Here is a 22,145-nt window from a genome sequence, read left to right on the forward strand (position 1 = left end):
TTTTTATCTCCAATTTGGCTGGTTATAAATGAAAAAGAATGCTAATAAAATAAACACTTACAAATCATAATGTGCCAAACTGCCACAAATATACCAAATTAATTTTGCCCCTAGTCAAGTTTTTACACCAGTGCAATGATTCTTGAATAACAATCTAGTCACTTAAAGCAACAAAATATTCCTTCAAAAACACAACAAATTGCCAAATAAAAAGGTAGAGTTTATTCATGTAAATTTTGTCTTTATTACATTTCGCCAAATAATGTGCTCCAAAATCAATTAATCATGCAATAATCTTAAACACAATCATTCATTTTTTTTATGAGGAATACATACAATTTACTTCGGGAAACAAATCTAAAGGTCTTTCAGTGATAACACTGAACATCAAATGATATCTCATCTTGGAGAAGCGACTTTTATTTTCTAATCAGTTATAATCCACTTTTTTTTAACACCCCCTCCAAACCAGCATTATGTAATCATCTTTGACCACTAAACATGTGGCTTCATTGTTAGTTGAGTATGAAGCTAGGTTGGTGCCCAGCATGTTTCATGTGTTACCACATAAATAAAGCCTGACCAGCAGGCATACCAGCTATTTACACATAAGTGTTCAAACTTCTTGGTCGACATGGAAACCATTAAGAATCATAACATTCCTGAATAACAAATTTCAAATTGGACGCAAAGTCAAGCCTCTGTGCTAAGCCATTACACTGCATCGGGGACCTTTCCTTTTTAAAATTCCTACGACTAAAGAGAGCACACAATGCTCGTAAATCAAGCTTTCAAGCAGACCCAAGTGAAACAGGAGAACAGTACGATCGAAATGTAAAAAAATCAGGATAAAAGTAGGACTTTTGCTGGCTTTCAGGAGTAGTTTTTGTTGATGCTCACCCATATCCACAGCATCATAAGCCTCATTTGGCATGTTCTGTACTCACAACACTTGTGCTCCATCCTCAACTAAGCTCTTGGAAGTACAGTTGCAGTACTCCTGCACCCAAGCCCTTCATTGTGTGATTTACATATGACAGTGTGTAACACTGTTATGAAAAATATTTAATGATAATTCATTTTTCGGAGTTGTGGGACTAAAAAAAGTAGGAATTTCAAGAAAAAAACTAGGAAAAGTTAAGAGTAAGGTAAAAAAATACTAGGAAAAAGTAGGAAAAGTAGGAACACTTGAAAGCCTGTTTGCTGCTCGTTTGAAATTTGTCTTAATTTTACAATGAATGTAAGAATTTAGTATTGTATACACGTATGTGTATGAAATATGCAAACTGCATAATAATACATCAGTGATGTGTTCAAAAGATATATGAATGATCTTCAAGAATGATGATGAAATGGAACAAATAACATTTGGTCCAAATGTACTAAACAGTGTCATACATGTATTTGCAATTAATAGCATTTTTTTCTTTTAAATTCACACCAATTTATGGAGGTTAAATTTTTCAAACTTCCCAAATGTATACAAAAAAAAAATCCACAAATCATATCCTTATGAAATACATGCAGTTTTAAATCATGCCTGACTAAATCTCCGTCATCTAATTGGTAGGTTCATGATGACACGTCACTGAATTATTCATTTCAACCCACGGCCCGGCCGCGCCGCAAAAGTAGAAGTTCTATTCCACGGTCACACCATTGTTTGGCTTTGACCAATCAGATAACGAGGACTTATTCAGGTGTTGCATAAAACAAATAATGAATGTTTCACAATCATGCAATGGAAAGAATAGTTTCAGTTGGTGACAGATGGAATGTTCCATTTCGCTTCGTGGAATGGAACATTCCATCTGTCACCTCATGAAATTATTCTTACCATTGCACTCATAAACATTCCTTGTCTGTATACTAACCATTGAAATATTTGGTACAAAACAAAGCTAGACTTCCTATTTGAAGTAAACATATCTATTTTAAGGATCAGAATAATCCTCAACAATCATAAATCCTTAAACTCAAAAATAACATTAATACAAAATTTAGTTCGTTTTCATAGATTTACAAATAGGCCACACATTCAAAACTATAAGCAGCCTCTAAATGTTAGCTCATGAAGATAGAAAATGCAACGAAATTGACAATAAATGTAAGAAAATTGATAAAATAAGTGCTGTTCTAGACGATTTAGAATCAAGTACATGTACATGGGTTTATCGACAAAGTCACGTTTCAAGGAAACAATGCCATCTTGTCATCAAGAAAAAATAGTTGTGTAAAAAGTTGAGATAAGAGAGAGTATTTACAATAATAAAAAAAAACCCAACCCAGATCTGCTGGTAGTTTCGAAACAATATCAGATGATATAAAAAAGAGACTGTATGTTGTATCATCAAGAAAAGATAGTTCTGTAAAATAGAATTAAAGCTGAGACAAGGAGAGAGTGCTTATAAAAAAAAACACGCACGGGTCTGCTGGTAGTTTAGAAACAATATCAGTTGATTTAAAATAGAGACTGCATGTAGTTGTTCATATTCTCTTTCCAAGCTACATGTATTTCTGATAAACAGAGAAAAAATATTGTTTGGGTAACATACTTAAGATAATTTATTATTTTCATGGCCTGCAAATACTTGTTTTATTCTATTTTAAACCTTTGCAAGTTTCACTTCTTTTGTTATAAAGCAATGAAAAATATAACGTCGTTAGAAAGGATTTCAAATACTTATTAGCAGTACACATATTGGGAACATCAGAAGTTCAGTTGGGCTTTACTAAAACAATGTCAAAGGTACACAAAAACATACACTATACTCCAGTTTACAACTACAAGTAAAATAACACGTACATTTCCTCTCATGGGAAAATAGTGAAATACGGTGTAGTCAAGTTGGATAGGCAATTACATTCACTGTGTGGCCTTCCGAACAAAAGAGGTCCACATAAACCAGGTAGAGGCGACGTTGTGTGGACGTGGGCAAGTCCACACAGTGTTTCCCCCTTTCTGGAAAACAGGTTTAGAGGCATTTTTGGGTTAGGTTTATCTGTGGCAAAATGAAGAGAACCACTAAAGGGAAGCATAGGGGAAAATGGATTGAAAGTGTTTTCACAGTGAGAGTAAAATGATTTTTTTCCGAGGTTTTTCTTAACAACACGAAACCAAGGGAATGTCCACACTAGGTACATGTATGTAATGTAAATATGGGTGTGTATGTGTGTGGGGGGGGGGGGGACCTCATTTGACAAGACACTTGGGGCCTTTTAAAGCTATAGTCCATCATTTGCAGCTATCCAAAAAGTAACTGACGTAATAATTGTGGAAAAACATGCTTGGTTGAAAGAGAGTAAAAAAACTAAACTCCCTGTGAAATTGTTCTTTCTGGCAAGCTCTCATTCTGAAGAAATCAACGAAAGAAGGCCTTTCCAACGGTAAAAGACGCACCGTTGGAAATTTCCGTTAGTAGTTCGTCTATTTTTTCGGTGAATCGCGCGCTGGCGTTGACATGACGAACACGCGCGCGCAGTTGCTAGAATTCGTCGGATCGGTGCGCGACATCACCGCGTAGCTGCAATCGGCTCAGTGAGAATGTGTCTCGGGCGCTGAATTCAGGCCCAATTCAAAACATGATTCAGCAACTTTTGATTTGACATCGAGAACCTAGAATGTTGTTTTTCTCAAAATGTACAGCTAAAGCTGAGCTGAAACTTCATCAGGTTAGTTGTTTAGCATCCTTCTTTACATTGTGAAAACTTTTGTTGCTTCAAACAAACAAAATGCACAAATTACAAATGATGGACTATACCTTTAAGATTCTCCATTTTAATATGTTGATTGCATTTGCACATTATCAGTTTGACAAGTTTTACAATACATAAACAAAATGTAACCAACATGCCTCAATAAAAGTCATTACAAATTTAACTGTGTTTTGCCTACCACAGTGAGGTTGTGATTTTTTTCGCCTCACAGACTGACATCGGTGAACGCAAAAACTCATAGACAGTTTGCACTGCCGCCATGTTTGAGGTGCGTGCTTTTGTTCAACAGGGACACGAACGAGTAGACCCTTGTGCATTCATTGTTAATTAATTAACATAACAAAACACCTCAAAGATGGCGACTGAATGCAATCGATCTATTAAAAAAATTGAGGTAGTCTAAATCAGGTCAGATTCAAAACTGAAAAGATCTGTGAGCCAAACGTGCTGATACATGAAGCATTTTGTCATTTTTTTCACAAAGAAACAACTTTTCAATCTTCACAAAACTAAATTCATCACTTTGTAAAAACAGCAACATCTTTGTCCAAAACTGGCGTTATAACCTCGGTGAGCAGCCTCAAATGTAAAACAGTGGAAATGTAGAACCAACTCTAGGCTGAGTTGTTATTGTCTTGTGGAACTATTTAAGACTTTTGAATAAATAAATTCAATATCTAACCAAAAATGTGTTCAAGTAAATAGTTAAATAAGGAAAATAAATACATAAAGAAAAAGAATACTGCTCAATTTAAAGTTCTGTACGACATTTAAATTGTGTTGTATTATTTTGCTTTGTATTAAATTGGAAAAGCTACACTAAAATATGTAGCATTTTTTCCTTAATTTTTGGAATTTCCCATACCTTGTACATGTACTCTTGTCCTTACTAAATCAAACATGAAGTTCACTGTGCATGTATCTACATCAAATATTTTGCAGGCACTACCACGATCAAGTGATACCGCAATCTTGCCAACAATGTGTGACATGATAGATATCCAATGCAATACAGCACAGTACCTGCATACCAAATTGATTTTAGCATTGTATGCCATTTCAATCCACTCAAACCACATTTCAATATCTAATAAGAAAATTTGCTACTGGCTAAATTAATAACTCCTTATCTCCAAATTCAATCTCAGCCTCAAGATTCTGTTAAAAGGATTTCACGTTTACCAAAAAATGTTGAGTGTAAAATCAAATCGAAGGCTTTTATCACTTCCACACCAAGCTTTTTTTAAAAGGAAACGTCTCAAGGAAACATGTACATCTCTGAAATTCAGCACGAATGACTCAGGGGACTAATTGCAATCAAAGGACTTAAAGCAGTCTTCAGCTACTGCTCTGTTGTACATGTAGCAATTTCCTCCACACATAATGTCCCTCAAATGTCTCTTAAATAATAAAGCTACAGTCCATCATTTGCAGCTATCCCAAAAGTAACTGACGTAATTATTGTTGAAAAACATACTTGGTTGAAAGATAGTAAGGAGACTAAACTCCCTGTTAATTAGTCTTTCTGGTAAGCTGTCATTTTGAAGAAATCAACAAGTAGTTCATTTTTTATATTCGGCGAAGCGCGCGCAACCGTTGGCACGACGCACATGCGGTTGCTATAATTCGTCGGATCGGTGCGCGACATTGCATAGCTGCAATCGGCTCAGTGAGAATGTGTCTCGGACGCTGAATTCAGGCTCAATTCAAAATATGATTCAGCAACTTTTGATTTGAAATCGAGATCCTAGAATGCTGTTTTTCTCAGAATATACAGCTGAAGCTGAGCTGAAACTTCATCAGGTTAGTTGTTCAGCACCCTTCTTTAGATTTTGAGCACGTTTGTTGCTTCAATCGAACAAAATGTACAAATTACAGATGATGGACTATACCTTTAATACAAATTCGATTCAATTTCTTCCCAGAATTGTGTTGGCAAAAAAGGGTAGAAGTGACTGAGATTTCCTCAAGCTGCATAACCTGTGTTTTTTTCCCCGAGTTTCAACCTGAAAAAAATACATTCCTTTTTCTAAATTGCCATTTTTTATAGCAATACAAAAGTTATTCTTTTTCAATGAAAAAAATCGGCCCATGTTTAGTAATTTTACTGTTCTTTACAGTTTCGAATTTTTTGGCTGCTAGACAATAATTCCCGTTATCACAGGGTAGGCTGGTTCCTGCCCCACAATCAACTTCAATAATGTACGGACCGGGAACCAGTCTGCTGGCAAAGCAGATCTGTTTGTGCCCGAAAACAAAACCTTTTTTTTTTCGGAATTTTTTTTTTGTGTGTCTGAATAAAACACACAAGTTGACAATTTATTAATGGAAAATAACAGCGAATTTTGTTGAAAACAAAAGGAATACAACCTTAAATCAACTTTAATGGTTACTTCCTTTTCCCCCCTTAATAGCCTAAATTTTGTGACATGCTAATTATAATGTGCCCAAAACAAAACTGGCCTTAAAACATGCAAAAATAGTCTTTACGTTCTGAAACTAGAAAGTACACGTCTTATTCGTCAAGTGCTACGTCATTAACCTTTAATCCAAGGGAATTTTCACTTTTTTACTTGGATGCTTTCCAAATCAGCCAACATCCAAAGTTCTGTAATAAACCATTTGTAATTTGTTCCTGAAAAGCGCCATGCAAAGGAATGGTGGCTGGGCTGAATCCATCAATACCCCACATATCCCGATGTTGGATTCTGTAGGATCTGGGAATAGGCTTTACAGGAAGTTTGTAGACACTAATATTCACAACCCGACTATCACTTCAAACAATTATCAATATGCAGTATGGAAAATACAACAAGTAAAATTACTGATACAACTTTTTGGTAAATGTATGGATATTCTTAAACTATGACAAAATATTTAATTTAAAAAAAGAAAGAATAATAATATCGCAAATCTACGTAAATAATTATTAACATGGTAGTATAATAATGGTATGTACACTTTTTAATAATCAATTTTTCTTTTTAAATTAGATTGTACACTTCATTTTAAGAACCAGAAGTTGGGGGATATAGCAAAGAAAGAAGACTTTCTGCCCTGTTTTCAGAAACAAAGTGAAATTTTGTGCACACGTGTAACGCGCCTAGAGAGTACATGTGCATGTACATGTAATGACCTCTTTGTCAGATTATATAAAATTGATTAAATTTGTATGTTGTCGATGTCCTGAACCAAGACATTGACAAAATGGGCATGATGGGGAACCGCCAACATAGGGCTGGATAGCTCAGTTGATAGAGCACCGGAACAGCAATCCGGAGGTCACAGGTTCAAACCCTGCTCCAGTCTATTTCTTGGTTCAACTTAAAAAAACTCATTATTAAAATTAAAAGCCAACTAATGAGAGATCAAGCACTCGGTGCAACTAATAATAGATTTTTATCATCTCCAAAACCCTAGGCAATTTTGCTAGGAAACTTTCTGAATACTTGAAAATCCTCCAATTTGCAAGTAAGGCCAAAAAAAAAAGTCTCCGGTTTCTGGTATGGAGCTTGCCCAAAAAGTGGTTCGGCGATGTGTTTTTTTTTCTTTTTTCTCTACCTGTTTTTTGCTTCAAATGTCGGCTGATGACTGCAAATGGTGCCCGACTAAACTTAGTGCAAATATATGGGACTCCAGAGAGGTCACATAAAGCTTATTCTCGACCATAACCCAATCTAAAACATGTTAAAATTGTGCAGCAGCAGGATTCCAGTCAAACCGGTGAGTTTGGTGGTTTTGAGACATCATCTTTCATTGAAAAAAAAACTTTTTCATTTTGCCGACGCGCATGGCTACGGCGACGCGCTCGCATACCAGAAACCGGAGACTTTTTTTTTTTTGCCCTAGGGTTACTTTTTGTTTTTAACACTTGCCGTAAATGCACACTGAGGTGGTGAAATCCCAGCTGAAAATGCCACAACAGCTTGACAAATGCTCACTTGTGGGTTTGAGACAAACCAAGCATCGTAACTCCTTGAACAACTAGTTCTGGTGTTAATTTTCATTCGCTTATCATTTCAAAACAAATCAACAATTCAAAAATATAACATCGATCTCTGCTGTAGTAAATCTACCATACTTGCATAATAACTTCTGCACACAGTGCCACACACATGATATTGCTATTTTCTGCAAACGGCTAAAGCTGTCCAATTTTTTTTTCCCTCCAAAATGATTTCTCAAAGTGATCTACGTTTTTCAGGTGCAACTGTTTAAAAATAAACGAAAATTGTTGACATTGTACCACATTGATCACAAATGACACAGGCAGTACCGATAAATTTCACCCCAAAATCACTTTTGCCCTCAGCCTAATGTCACGGCCCTGCTAACCCCAGAATTCCAAGCTTATAATCCCCACTCTGTGCTAACCCTATAAGCACAGACTCCTTTCAGGTACATATGCGTGTGCATAAGCCACAAGTTTTTTCTAACCCATGAAAAATGCTTACCGTAAGCGCAGAAATACCTGGGATACATTTAGTTAGCAGAAATGGTAAGCAACAAAAAGAAATTGTGCCCTTGTTATGACTGATTCCACAAAGACAAGAGATTTTCAATGATTAAGCGTCTCATAACCTTTTCCTTCGGTTTGTGAAGAATGGAAAAAAATTGGAATGTGAGTCCGCTTTGTTTGTCAAAAAGTCTGCAATGGCGTAAAGCCTGTCTTCGTTATTAACACCTGACATGAACCGCCTTTTCTTTGTATATCCACACAACTCCGCATGAAACTCATAACAGGAGCATCCATAGCTTTCAAAAGTCACCACCAGCGATAAGAGCCAAAATCTCAATCACTTTTAAGTCTTCTTGCAATAAATGCATGCCTAGTCCCATCCCAGTCTGCAGTAACAACAGTTCTGGTAACGGAGCACAAAAATGGCTCAGAAATGGAATGCCGTGGATTGCCCACAGAGGTTCATGCTGCAAGTTTGTATAAATTCAATTCAAGCCTGACTGATCAGTGTGTATTAAATACAGGCATCAGCTTCAGCATAGCAAAGTATATATTGCAAGATTGGCTGTACACTGCTCAGAACGCCGTGGAATATTTCTGAACACACACAATTTCTCGCCAGCATACCTCAGTGAGACTTGTGCGCGACGCCGTTAGTCTCCAAGCCTTGTCCAGACGGTTTGTTGGACATCTTAGTCAGCATCCTCCCTCCTGCTTGGAGGATCAAGAGGAACCAGTAGCACTGGAAGAGGAAGATGAGCCCCGAGATGACGTTGCACTTGAGGGCTATCCGTCCGGGAACTTGCCAGACGGAGAGGCCGACGGTACGGCCGTAGAGCCAATACATGAAGGGAAAGTTCATGATACGGAACACGAAGAATGTCGTGAGAAGCATCACGCTGACAAAGAGGTATAGGTTGGGGAACTTGTTGTCCCATTTGACCTGTAAACAAAGACAGGACTAGCATCAACAAATGAAGTTCCTTAAAGGTAATGTTTGCAGACATCAAAAACAGAACTACCAAATTATTATGAGATACCTCACTTGACTTTAAGTGAATAATAGTCTCAAGCATCCCGTGAAATCGTGGCACTTGGTGTGCTGTCATTTTCAACAAGAGTGGAATTTTTGTATCAATTTCCAACAATGGTCAGCCAACCATTGTTGGAAAAAACCTGACATGTCTCAAATACTGCCCCCCCCCCCTCCCAATTTACCAAATTCAGTTAGTCCACATTTTGTTGGCAATCTTGTTTGCAATCGGTTACACATGTCCGTGAATGGGTGCAAGTTTGCTTGTCAGGTCCCCTGACCACACCAGACGATTCCCCAACGACTACACCTGTACATTGCTGCTTTTCGTCTGAAGTAGGGAACCAGGCTACTAGAATGACATTTTTTCAACAATATGTTTATGGTTCAAAAGTTTCTAGCCTGAGTAAAGTCTGGACAACATTTAACCTGAAACCAATATTTCTCAGCAATGATCAGCCTACCTTTCTCATAATGGCCCTCATGCTAACGAACGGTGTGCTGACTTCTGTCATAAACATGCAGCCAATGAAGAAATCCCCCTTATCATTACGGTAAAACTGCAAAGAAATGGGGAGAAATATTCAGGAACCACTTCACACACACAGAAACCTATGGAAACTTGGGTACTTAATAATGTCTTCTGTGAACACATGGTTTTAAAAGTTGTAAATGAGACAATGTATAATGGGATCACATACATACTGTACATGTAATGTACATGCATGTACATACAAGTATGCTGCGCTAAACCTTGGCACTTCAAACTTTAGAAGTAAACCTCTTACTTTATCCCTAACCCCCCAACAGGTTTTCCCTAGGCACCCTGCCAAATGCAACAAAATGCACGTTAGCTGAAATAAGGGCCATGCAAAATGCAACAAATTGCAACAGTGGATTCTGTTGCATTGTGCAGTGGACCCAGTGCATACCAGCCTTGCACCAAGCAGTTACCCTGCTAAATGCAACCAAATGAAGCAGTGGATTATGTTGTATCACCATGGACCTATGAGCAGTTACCCTGCTAAATGCAACAAGATGCAACAAAGCACAGGGACTTGAGTTGCCTGCTAAATGCAACAGTATGCAACAACATTTTAGCTCTGTTGCTTTCTGTTGCATTTAGCATAGTTAGGGTTAAATAAACAAATTCTTCATTCAATGAATTCTGTGCACGAGTATCCCTTCAGTGCTTACAATGGGAGAGTTGGGGGACACCACTGGGAAGGACATTTGAAGGCATTGTCGATGGCACCTGACATTCACACAGACACTTTGGGTTTGTGTCCATCTCACAATAAAGCAAGTCATACACGCTTCGCACAATATGTACACAAACCAGTGGGCGCAGGCTCTGTGTAATTTGCACCCTAATAAGTGGTACGAAATACTACTTTTCGTGAACAGGGTCCACAATAAAACAGAGTAAGGCCAAGTCTGAAACGGTGTCCAGAGTAATGTTGTACAAGTCCGACCCCAAACCGAAACCGACCTGACCCGAAACCATCTTTGGGTCGGGTCGGGTTGGTTTGTCCATCGTCTTTACTGAAAGACAATGTTTTTTACGCAATGCCGGTAAGTTCAGGCACAGAAAGTATACACAGTTGCCCAAGCCAGATATTCGGGGTTTTCGGGTTGGTTCGATTTCGGGTTGGTTCAGATCGTTTTTTTTTTGGCTTAATTTTGTTGGGTGGGGTAGGGTCGGGTTTGGGGACTTCATATCGGTTTCGGTTTGGATTCGGTTTATATCTATAATGTCTTGGGTCGGTTTGGCCTGGTCAGCCCGCCCCGATGCACAAGATTAGTCCAGAGGTATGGCTACAGAGTAGCTTTACACAAGAGATTCGTATAAGACCCAACTTTCATTCCACTCACCAAGATAATTGGTAGGCATATGCAAGCAAGACCCAGGTGATGGAAGATCATCAGCCAATGAACCCTGATGAATTCTACGGCCACGGTGACCGGCGACGATTGTAAGAGATGCTTGCTCTCCTGACGGAAGGCTTCACACATCGCCAGGATGTCATACAGCATGTAGGGTAGACCAAAATGGGTGTATGCATTGATGATCCAATGTCTGTACCGAGAAACCAAAACCAATATGGATGCAATTGAAAAGAAAGTTCAGCATTTTATACAGTTATGGTAAGTTTGTGTCTAGTGGCATACCCAGCTTTTTATGCTGGGGGTGGGGGGAGGGGGAGGGGGAAAAATTAAGATTTTACTGTATCAATGTCTGAAACCATCTTAAAACTGTCTGAAAGTCAAAAAAAAAAATGATAATGTAAACTTAAAGAATTTACTGTATCAATGTTTCGAACTGTCTTAAATTTATTGTTAAAACAAAGCCTGGGAAGAATGGGAGGGGGTAAGTGGCAAGTCGTTTTTTTGACTCACCCTGTATAAAATCATTTACGAGTAGCAAGCCGAGGTGACGCGGCCCTTTCTATATTTGATGTCTCAGTATTCCCCCACGGACATGATGGAAATGGTACATTAGGCACGGACTTGAAAGATGATGCATTAGGGTACATTTATTATTGTGTGTCTAAATATGTACTGTGTAATGCCTCTTGACAGGCAATTGTACATGTAGGCCTACACTGCATTGCAGTAATAGCCGTGGCCTACATGTACATGTACATGTACATTGTATACATGTGTATTCATGGAAAATGAACACATATGGCAAGGAGTCATTACAGTTCTTCATGATTCATGTTCATGATGCAAGTTCACGATAAGAGATGATGTACGATGGGCCTTGGGCTTAACGATAAAAACGTCACATTTGGACGATCAAAGCCTACAATCACGCAGGCTTAGTAATAGACGAGTGGAAATATGGATATTTATACAGCAGCAAGAACAATTAGGAAAAACTCTGAAGAGTTACTCAATTTAAAGATGGACTGTCCGTTCTCTATAACAAATTCAATTCATTTTTTTCCTACTGACAAATGTTGACCTTTGAATGTTTTAGTAATAACAAAGAAACTTCTTAATAAAATGCTTCTTAATTTCACCACAATCTCAATTCCAGCGTCCTTTGTGATCCCCCCTTTCTTTTAGCATTCACTCAGCTTATCAAACTCTGTTTTAAGAACAAAATTTGGATTATTAATAATCATCAAATTAAAATATTTGTTGTATAGATATGTGATTGAGGGGAGTCAGGTTGGCGTAGCGGTACTTTCCTCGCCTTCCACCGCTGTGACCCGGGTTCGAATCCCGCCTGGGCCAATATGTGGATTGGGTTTTCAGTCCCTACCTGATTCCGTGGGTTTTCCTCATAATATTCCTCTGGGCTTTTCCTCCCACCTCTAAAACTGTAATTTCTTGTCATTGTCTTCTCTCTGCAGGTTTCTTCAGGCTTTTGTGCTACAGTGCCTAGGGCACTTTTAAGGGATCCTTGGTTTGATTTAAAAACAACATAATGCACACACACTGCACATTTTTCTTTCTTGCCCCCCCCCCCAAAAAAAAACCCCCACTCCAAACAAACCCAGACATGTTGCAGCAAATTATTCATTTCACATTATTCATTATATTTACAAGTCCTAACTCAGCCTGTGGAATTTCACCAATGCTATGACTCATGAGACTTCTGTGCACAGTCACAAGTTTCTCTAATTTTCTGTTAATGCCAGTCAAATAACCTCATAATTTCACGATAGAATGTTTTCCAATACTCGCACCTACTAGTATAAATTTATATAAACTGTGTCCAAAATCAATACCCTGCATGTCGGAACGCTTTCTGTAGTCTTCATACATGTACATGTTCCGCTCTGAAAGTGTTAACATTTATTTTTATCACCAAATTTAATCAGACACTGAGTCTGGCCCAGCAATGGGCTTCAATTGAATTGTGGAACTGCACACCTTATGGTTTTCATAACTCAATAACGCATGTGGCCCTCAGCTTAAATGAAATTATGACGCACAAAAACACACATTGCCACAAGCAGTGACCTATAGGCGATGGACAACATTCGCACATCGATGTTACAGTCATGACAGGAAGGGTTGCAACGAATATACCAAATATTCCATCAGTAACCGATATCTGATTAGCATTTCTATTTTATTCAAATATTACCCAAATGTGAACGATCTTTTAATCGATGAAGTCGCATGGATAGCACTATCTTAGACAGGTACTTGAATTTATGTATTAACCCTAACGCACCCGAATCCATCAAAATCCAGCCGCCTGTTTCAGGGAATTTCGGTGGAGATAGTTAGCCTAGCAGAACTGTTGGATTTTGATGGATTCAGGATACCTCTTTTTTGAGCTGTTGGGGGACTTTGGCAGATTCAGGATCTCAACAGATTTACTCCCGGCTAACTGGTGGATTCTGATGGACTCACTGGCCACCAACATTTTTTTTGTATGGCAAAATTGATGAATTTTGGCAGATTCAGGATACTTTCTCATAAAAGGGACCAAGGGCTTAGGGTTAACCAGTATTTTGAGTCCTGTATTCATTGAAAAATGCCCGCACCAGTGAATCTAAAGTTCACCTGAATCCTTGAACTTCTGAAAGTCCTCAACAAAAGTAAATTGATTGGGGTCAAACTTCAACAATCCCAAACAATGACTCTTGCAGAAATGGGGTAAAAAAAATATGTTACTCATCTCAAATTAACGGGGACATAAATTGGTTACAGTATCAAAAATGACACTGTTTGCAAAGCAGTGTAGTGTATGTACTTGTACTCGAGTGCAGTTTTTGGTATTCGTACTCATAAAAATGTACTCCTACTTGGAAGAAAAAATCATCTGCACTCCTTCACAAGGGTACTCATGACAAAGTACTCATACAGGTACTCTTGCAAATGTTCTCCCGCAAGAATTATTTTTTTTAAATTAAGAGCTACACAAATGTAAATGCAGAGAAAGAACTTTTTTTCTACTGTTTGAGAGGCTTCTGTTTAAGCCTACATTAGATAGTTAGCAAAAATTAGCTAGCAAAAAGCTCTTTAAACATTTGTCAAAGCACATGACACATTGAAATTTGCTCCTATTTTCAGAAAGTACTCAGACTCGTATTCGTACTCGTACGCGTACTCGAGTGCATTCCTTGGTACTCGTACTCATGGGAAAAAATTGCCATATACTTGTACTCGTGACAAAGTACACGTACATTGTACATGTACTCGTACTCATACTCAACTCAACTCAAGGAAATTTACTCAACTGCAACACTATAGCCAAGTTTTACAATTATTTGGACTTTTTTGCATGTTTGACAAGATTTGTGTCACCGACCACGCTTGCTTTTTGTTTAGTGAATTGCTAGAACTAAATAGTTGCAAGGAGACGAAAAAATCAAATCAATGAAAAAAATCTGCCACATTGTATTTTTTTATGTAAACAATAGTAATACTTGTAAGGTTAATCAAAGAAACTGCCAGGAACAGCATATGAAATTGCCGCCTCCGGATTACTGAACAAGTGTCGCGTTTCCTTTTTCTCTGTCAATTACTTTGTTCAACTATCATTATTGTGTCTGTATGCACCACAAACATGTATAGTCAGTTTCCGTCTGTTGATTCTTTATTTACTTTTTGCTGAGACTAAATGTTTGAGGATGCGAAACACATATTTTTTTTTATTAATTTCTGGCAAATACTTGGACTTACCTATCATGCACAAGGTCGGTGTTACAGTAGCAAATGGCAACAAAACCAGCGAAGGATGACATAAGGGCCTGAAGTATAGATGTCAACCTGTCAAAATAAACATACAATATTATTACAACATTGAGCATGGATGGGAAAATGCATAATTCATTATTTCCTTGTTTTTCTTCAATCTTGCCTTTGTTTGGGCCACCTGTTCAACAATTGCAGTCTTCTTTTCAATTGTCTACAATCTTTTTTCCCCTATTTTATGTTTGCTTGATCTAACATGCTACAAAACTGTACATGTATTATGCAAATTGTTGGCCAATTTTAGTTTTGTTATAGCTGACACACAGATATGAGTAAGAAACATATATAGAGCATGCACACTTTGTTGGGTATTCTTTATGTTTGTTTGTCTGTACCTACATGTATGCCTACATTGTGCAATTCAATGCTTATTGGCATAGTATTTAAAGGCATATACAGTCAGTGTGACAGTTCTGGATCATCGACAGCTCCGGATCACTTGATAAAATAAATTGTAATTCAAGTGTTACCAAAGTTTTTTACCGAGAATTTTTTCACCAATTTGAAGGTCTACCATTTTCCAATTATAGGGGAAAAGAAATTTTGAAAATCGCTTGAATGATCCAGTTCAGCGTACTATCCACGTGTTTTGTAACTGTGAAGGAAGCGTGTCAAGGAAGGCACAAATCTGGTTTCCTATGGAACGTAGTCAACATTTATCATTTTTTTCCTTCACTATATTAGGTTTTCTTGTTTAGGAAATAATCTCAAGAATACTGAGTAATAATGATTTTGGCATTTGATTAAATGAATTGCCGTATTCGCTGAAAGATTTTTATCCCTGCGTGACAGACGCACATGATGCAGTTTTGTGAGCAGTTCAGCTGAATGATGCATGAATGATGAATTTGTACCAACACTACCACATAGCGCAGCATGTGTGATCCGTAACTGTCGAAAGTGATCCACAACTGTCTAGTTCAGTCCTGTACAAAAGCCATGATTTATCTCCCTTTAATCTGAGTCTGTGTGAACATATTTGTTTTTAACTTGAAGAGGAGGAATTTACTACGGAATGATGTCACTCAGACACAGAAACCCCGAATTGAACATGGACGGACGGTCTAGCCAGATGGAATTGTGGGGTGATAGCATTGTGTTCCCATTATCTCTTTTTCTAAAGATTCTCTTCTGGGGTGATGTTTTTCTATCGTGAAAATAGTGGGGTGATGTGTCCTGAAAGGAACATCACCCCACAAGGGGGGTATGGTCAGAACGGGTGTACAGCAGTTTGTATAAAAAGTGTTTCGGAACTGTCGCACTGATATTAGGTTAATTTGCAAACACTCCAAAATGAAACTGACACAATATTACGAAATAGCCCACTTGATATCGAAAGTAACTAATAGCATGAAACATCCTGCAAAATCGCTGAGTCTGGTACATGCACTATACTGTCATTCCCAAGAAAAGAGGAAGATCAGTACTAACGATGGTTAGGACCTAACCATCACTGAGAACAAACAGTTTTCTATCAAGTATCATAGCCCAAATCTTCAGCTAATTTTTCTAAAATTTACCCCAGAGGTTAACATGAATGGTACTACATGTACAATGTACATGCAACATTTTCTCACGCAACGTGCACGACAGGCACTTGTACACGTTACAGACGTACATGTACATTGTTTGAAGTTTGTAGAATAAATACACAATCCATGTTTGTTTTACATGCGCTACATCTACATGTATGTGGACATTCCTTTGTTTTTGTGTAGTTAAGAAAACTCGGTACAAAAAATAACTTTACTTAAACTGTGAAAACTCTTTCAGCCCCCAATATTTTTTTTGGATTTCCTTGAATGTTTCTCTTCATTCTGCGACGGATAACCCTAACCCCAAAATGCCTCTAAACCTGTTTTCCAGAGAGGGCGAAACGTTATGTGGACACGGCTTAGTCCACATAACGTCAACACAACCTGCATTATGTGGACATCTTTTGTTCACATGTCCACATACATGTAGTGACTGTAAGACAAACTCACGTATACATGTACATGTAGCAGTACTGTCCATGTGTACATGTATTGTGGGATTGCTTTTTCTAAACAGAGATTTGATTGCGTAATACAACAATACAAATTTGCATATGCCACAAGGTCAGACGTACAAGTAGGCTGAGTTATGCAACAAAAGAAGCAAAACTAAAACCAAATTCACAATGCTTCATTTAAAAATAAAAATACTTTTGAGGGTAAATTCTGACTGAACATTGTATGCTAATGTTTTTGGAGTAAAGGTACGTGTACAGTATGTACATCTCAGGCATGCAACTTGGAAGAAACTACAAACAAGGAAACTCCAATCTTTAAAAGACTTTATGCAGTGTTTTTCAGTTTTGAATGGCATAAGTGTGAAGTGAAAAACGAGGAAATCAGCTGATCCGAGGAAAAGTTGCATGCCTGGTATCTAGGTAAAAAAATAATTATTTAATTGCCAACAACAAACAAAATCTCAAATCAAATCAAATAGTCATCAAAGCTGAATTTTTTGGTGTACATACACATTAGCTAAAATTGTACGTTTAGACTATTTGGGTGGCAGCCATTTTCTGCGGTGGCACCAGGCTCGTGTGATTGGCGTTCAGGTAGTACACTCCGAGCTCCTTCCAACAATAGGGTCACCAAAATGCACGCGCTTCTCGTCTTTAAGAACGCACATGGCATGCACGTGGGCATGGCACCACCGCAAAAATGGCTTCTAATTTTGTTTGGCGAATTCCAGTATACATACCAGTACATGTACATGTACATGTACATGAATTTTTGAGGGGGAGGGGGTTTAAGTTGATAATTTTTCCTTCATAACAATAATTTTTTCTTCATTTTATTCATAATGTAAATTTTTTTGGAAGTAAAAACAAAATACCCCAAATACATCTGAAATACTTGTAAAAAATACACCAAGTACATATGTACCGGTACTGTACTGTACATGTCTACTTGTCCAGTTATCCTCCAATATACCCACATGTAGAGTACATACATGTATGTTGTATGGAGAAATTAAGAAAAAATACCATACATGTACCTACTGGCACATGTACTGTACATACCAGAAACAACATTTATTTGGGGGGTCTGATCATATTTTGGGACATTGTCACAATTCTAATGAAGCACTTCAAGTCATGAGTTTTTTAATTTCAAAAACCAGTACCATACCAGACAGTCTGACCGATCATATCATACTGTTGAATGCCTGTACAGTAGCCTATGCAACTGCGTAAAGTGCATGAAGGTCTTCTTACCAATAAATCAATACATTTACACAGTGGGTTGTTGCATTATACAATGCACACAATATCAATACAAATGATGCATGTTTTATGATGCTTAAACTGAACTACATGTACATGCATGCATGTGATATATTAACATTCATGTGTGTAAATTGTTTTATTCATGATTTTAAAAGTCCTCATCTGGAAGAATACATTTTTGATACTTGCCATTTCCTTAATGTTTTGTTTTGTTTTTAATTAGGGATCTTCTTATTACATGTAATTATTCCTGTCATATCAATTAGGACGCGTAAGGCCAAAAAAAAAAAATACTCAGTCTCTGGTCAGCGCGTGCGTTGAGTTTAATCATGCGCGTAAACCTTTTTTTTCTCTTAAAATTAACACGGAAGCTACAACAGCGCCCTCTATTGCCGCGCCTTCTCAAATTTTTGTACCAAGGAGCACCAAGGAATGGGGAAATTGCACCAAGGCAAATGATAAAGGGCACCAAGGCAAATTATGGAGGACACCAATGTATAGTGAGGACACAAAAAAGCAAAATAGTACCCACCTTGTCTGTACCATACAAGCTTGAAAAAAAAAAAAAAGCCACCAAAAAAAAAAAAAAAAAATGCATCGCCGCATCAATTCCGGAACTTCTGTCTGACCAGAGACCGACTATTTTTTTTTTTTTGGCCTAATACTAATGTGGTGCTTACCGGTAGTTATATACATGTAGTGCTCTATACAGTTCTACATACACGTACATTGTATGTAAGGTTTCAAAGTGCTTTACACTTATTATCCCTATTCATCAGGAATGAGACCGTTCTTCTGCAGCAGCTTGAGATCAGTGCAATCTGGTTTCTACCTTCACAGGTACCCATTTATACTCCTGGGTAGAGAAAGGCAATTGTAGTAAAGTGTCTTGCCCAAGAACACAAGCACCATTTCCCCCGTCAGGGTTCGAACACACGTACCACGTCACATGAGACCAACACCATAACCAAAAGCACCCCAATGCAAGATGTACCGTATTTTATGTGAAATAAATTTTTAATTGTGCAACATATAATCAGACAATGCGTTGTGTTCATTAACAGCTACATGTGCATGTACATGTACATACATGTAGGTCATGAATCTATGTTGTGAAGGTGCACTTGTTTTTAGAATTGTGTGTAATACATGTGTATTTTTTTATATGGATCTACCGGTACATTGGATATTCCGTTGTCATATATATTATTAAAAAGGATCACTAGGTAAAATTATGCCACATGCAATACACATAAAAAATGCATACATGTACATGTACTATGTATGCATGTCAAAGTTAATTGAGCATAGTACATTGTACAAAGCACTACACCATGTGTTCGCATATATAAGAAGGCATGCTTACCGTATCTTTTTGCCTTTCCATTCATAAAATTGCACATCCATGTTTTACTTCTAATAGAATTTAAAACCAAAAATTCCCCAACTTTATAAAAATATAATTCCCTGATAAATTTTCCTGATAAATTTCCAAAATTCCATGAGGAATGTTTTCTCTTGTATAACAACATGATCAAGGCAAGTTGTGTCGTACATTTGTGCGTTGGGACGATCCCAACTTGCAGTTGGGAGGGTCCAACTTATAGTTGGGATGGTCCCAACTTAAGTTGGGACAGTACCAGTACTTAATTTGGGAGTAGTTGGGACAGTAGTAAGTTGGGACGGTCCCAACTAAAGTTGGGGTGGCCAAACTACATTTTGTAAGGAGTTCCAGTTGGGAAGTTACAAATGTAGGATGGTCCCAGCTGAAGTTGCGCCCAATGGTAGGTATGGGCTCCTTGGAATTTACATTTTATATTTTATAAATTCCACTTCTTCACATTCAAAGTGAATTGAGGGGACAATGTCAGATAAACCTAAAAGAAGACACAATGAACATGAAAACTACTTAATATCAAGTACCAGTCAGCTGTTTAATGACCTAGAGTTTGTGTCTGGATTTTAGAATCAGTAATGAACCTCACAGTTTATGGCAGACTAGGTTTACAGTTGACTGAGTGTTCAAACAAACAATGCAACAATTGGCCTACCCTTGCCATGCCAGCTAGATGTCAAACTTTGAACTTTGAACACTTGACGACCATGAGTACTGTACAACACATGTTCGTTGTGTGGTGCCCAGAACGTTGTCATATCAATACCAAATCGACTTGTCATGGTTCCGGACTATACAATGACGTATTATACAAATATTGAATGCTTCGAGTGGTGTAGTAAAACTAGCCTCCCGAGGTGATCCATGGACCATTCTATTTTCCCGAGGCGAAGCCGAGGGAAAATAGAATGGTCCATGGATCACCTCGGGAGGCTAGTTTACTTCACCACGAGATAAAGCATTCAATATTTGTTTTATAACACTTCACCCACAGATTCTGCTTGATTTTAATATTTTACATTATTTAAATCTGAACACAGTTGAAATAAACTTCAATTTCAATACAAAACTGGTGGAAAATGTATTTCTCTCTTAAAAACTAACCCTTCACGAAATTTTTGAACCCAAGTCTGTGGCGCGCTCTCTTTGGAATAATACGCGCTACGCACAACGCACACACCAGCATGCATTTGCACACAAATACCGCGCCATGGAAATAGTACTTTGGTTGCTAATGGTATAGGACTTTGGTTGCTATGCGCATAGTACTTTTGGCCGTGCACAGAAGGACAGCAAAATTAGAAAGTAACATGTGACTCGCTCCCCGCCAATCAAGACACAGAATCTGTGGGTGAGGTGTTATAAACAACTATGCATTAGCACTATGAATAAGCCTTATCGCAAATATCAAATACGCGAGCATCACAGGAGGGCTCAGGGACACTGACCGGGCACGTACGCTCTCAACGCGTACGCATGCCTTAACACGGCGGCGACGGCATGCGCGTTTGAACATGGCGTTAGTGTGTGGTTCTTTGCCCCCTTATCCTGCCCATAATGCTTTGCGCAGCAGTGTATTTTGCTATTGTGATATTAGTGCGACCGTGCCTGTGGATTTTGTGAGAAACTTGTCTGGAAAATACACTAGGAAAAAATAACCTTTTGAATTTTTTTTTTTTAAACATCGAGGCAGAAGTAAAAATCGAGGCGGGCGGTGATGAAAACCAAACACTTAGTCAATTTTGATTGGCCTTAATTTTTTAAAGAATGATAAAGGAAAACATAAAAAATCAGAAATCAACCAAAATCGCCATCAATGGCTGTTTAAAATCAAAATCAAGTTTAATTTAAGCACCCCCAAACAAAAAAAGCAAAAGAAAATAACAAAAATAACAAATTAATTCGTTCCTTTAGTTGCACCCGCCCGCCCCAACCGAGTCAGCCCGCATATGGGCCATGGCACGCCCCCTTCCGGCCCGGTTCCCCATGTTCCCCATGGCTATAGTCCTTTCTCCATGACCAATGATAATACAATGTCCATATTTTTCAAAGTGAGCGTGATATCTCTCATCAGTCTCAAGCACTCTTCTTGAAAACAACGACCCCCAAAATTCAGCCAAATCACAAACCTCATCGCCACCACGGACACGATTTCCGCCGAGTTGGCCAAGTGCGCCGTCCGTTGCTTGAGAAGTTGTCGGAAACTGAAGTAAACTAGCGGGAAAAACGCGGTGCCCACACCGGCTAGCAGCAGCCCCATTTTGATCGATATGTGAATGTCGTCGTTTACGTACATCGGGGGTAGGGGAAAGTGCAGTGCAGTTGGATCAGGAAGCTGCACAATTTAATAAGAAATTCTAGAATTAGAAACTGATGACCGGGTCATACTGCACATGACACGGCTCTACTTGTACAGTCATGCCATATGATTTCGTCCCCAGTGAGTTCTTTATCGGACACTCATACGATTACTGTTACGTGAAATATATTCCATGGGATCGCTCGTTGTGCCACGAGGTTGAAACATTTCTATGCGTCAAGTACCTGGACTTCT

At 38.2% G+C, this 22,145-nt stretch overlaps 1 protein-coding gene and 1 non-coding gene across 2 annotated transcripts; one reads left to right on the forward strand and one right to left on the reverse strand.

The window, feature by feature from the left end:
* Positions 1 to 6,953: 6,953 nt before the first annotated feature.
* Positions 6,954 to 7,026, forward strand: Trnaa-agc. The gene has a single exon. It is a non-coding gene; the product is annotated as a tRNA-Ala (tRNA).
* Positions 7,027 to 7,566: 540 nt separating this feature from the next.
* On the reverse strand, positions 7,567 to 22,027 carry LOC119730285 (TLC domain-containing protein 3A-like). Its single transcript, XM_038203098.1, has 5 exons — positions 21,721 to 22,027; positions 14,862 to 14,948; positions 11,085 to 11,289; positions 9,674 to 9,769; positions 7,567 to 9,119 (listed from the first exon to the last, which is right to left on the reverse strand). The coding sequence occupies exons 1-5, from the start codon at positions 21,885 to 21,887 to the stop codon at positions 8,805 to 8,807; spliced, it is 870 nt and encodes a 289-aa protein (XP_038059026.1). The 5' UTR covers positions 21,888 to 22,027; the 3' UTR covers positions 7,567 to 8,804.
* Between the last annotated feature and the right edge of the window lie 118 nt (positions 22,028 to 22,145).

This window comes from Patiria miniata, unplaced genomic scaffold, assembly GCF_015706575.1.
Source record: "Patiria miniata isolate m_02_andy unplaced genomic scaffold, ASM1570657v1 HiC_scaffold_22, whole genome shotgun sequence".
Taxonomy (NCBI): Eukaryota; Metazoa; Echinodermata; class Asteroidea; order Valvatida; family Asterinidae; genus Patiria; species Patiria miniata.

Coding starts and splice junctions, on each gene's coding strand:
- LOC119730285 (XM_038203098.1), bottom strand. CDS start 21,887: ATGTACGTAAACGACGACATTCACATATCGATCAAAATGGGGCTGCTG. Junction 14,949..21,720: donor GTGTCCGTGGTGGCGATGAG/GTTTGTGATTTG, acceptor TTATTTTGACAG/GTTGACATCTATACTTCAGG. Junction 9,120..9,673: donor TGAGGGCCATTATGAGAAAG/GTAGGCTGATCA, acceptor CTTTGTTTACAG/GTCAAATGGGACAACAAGTT.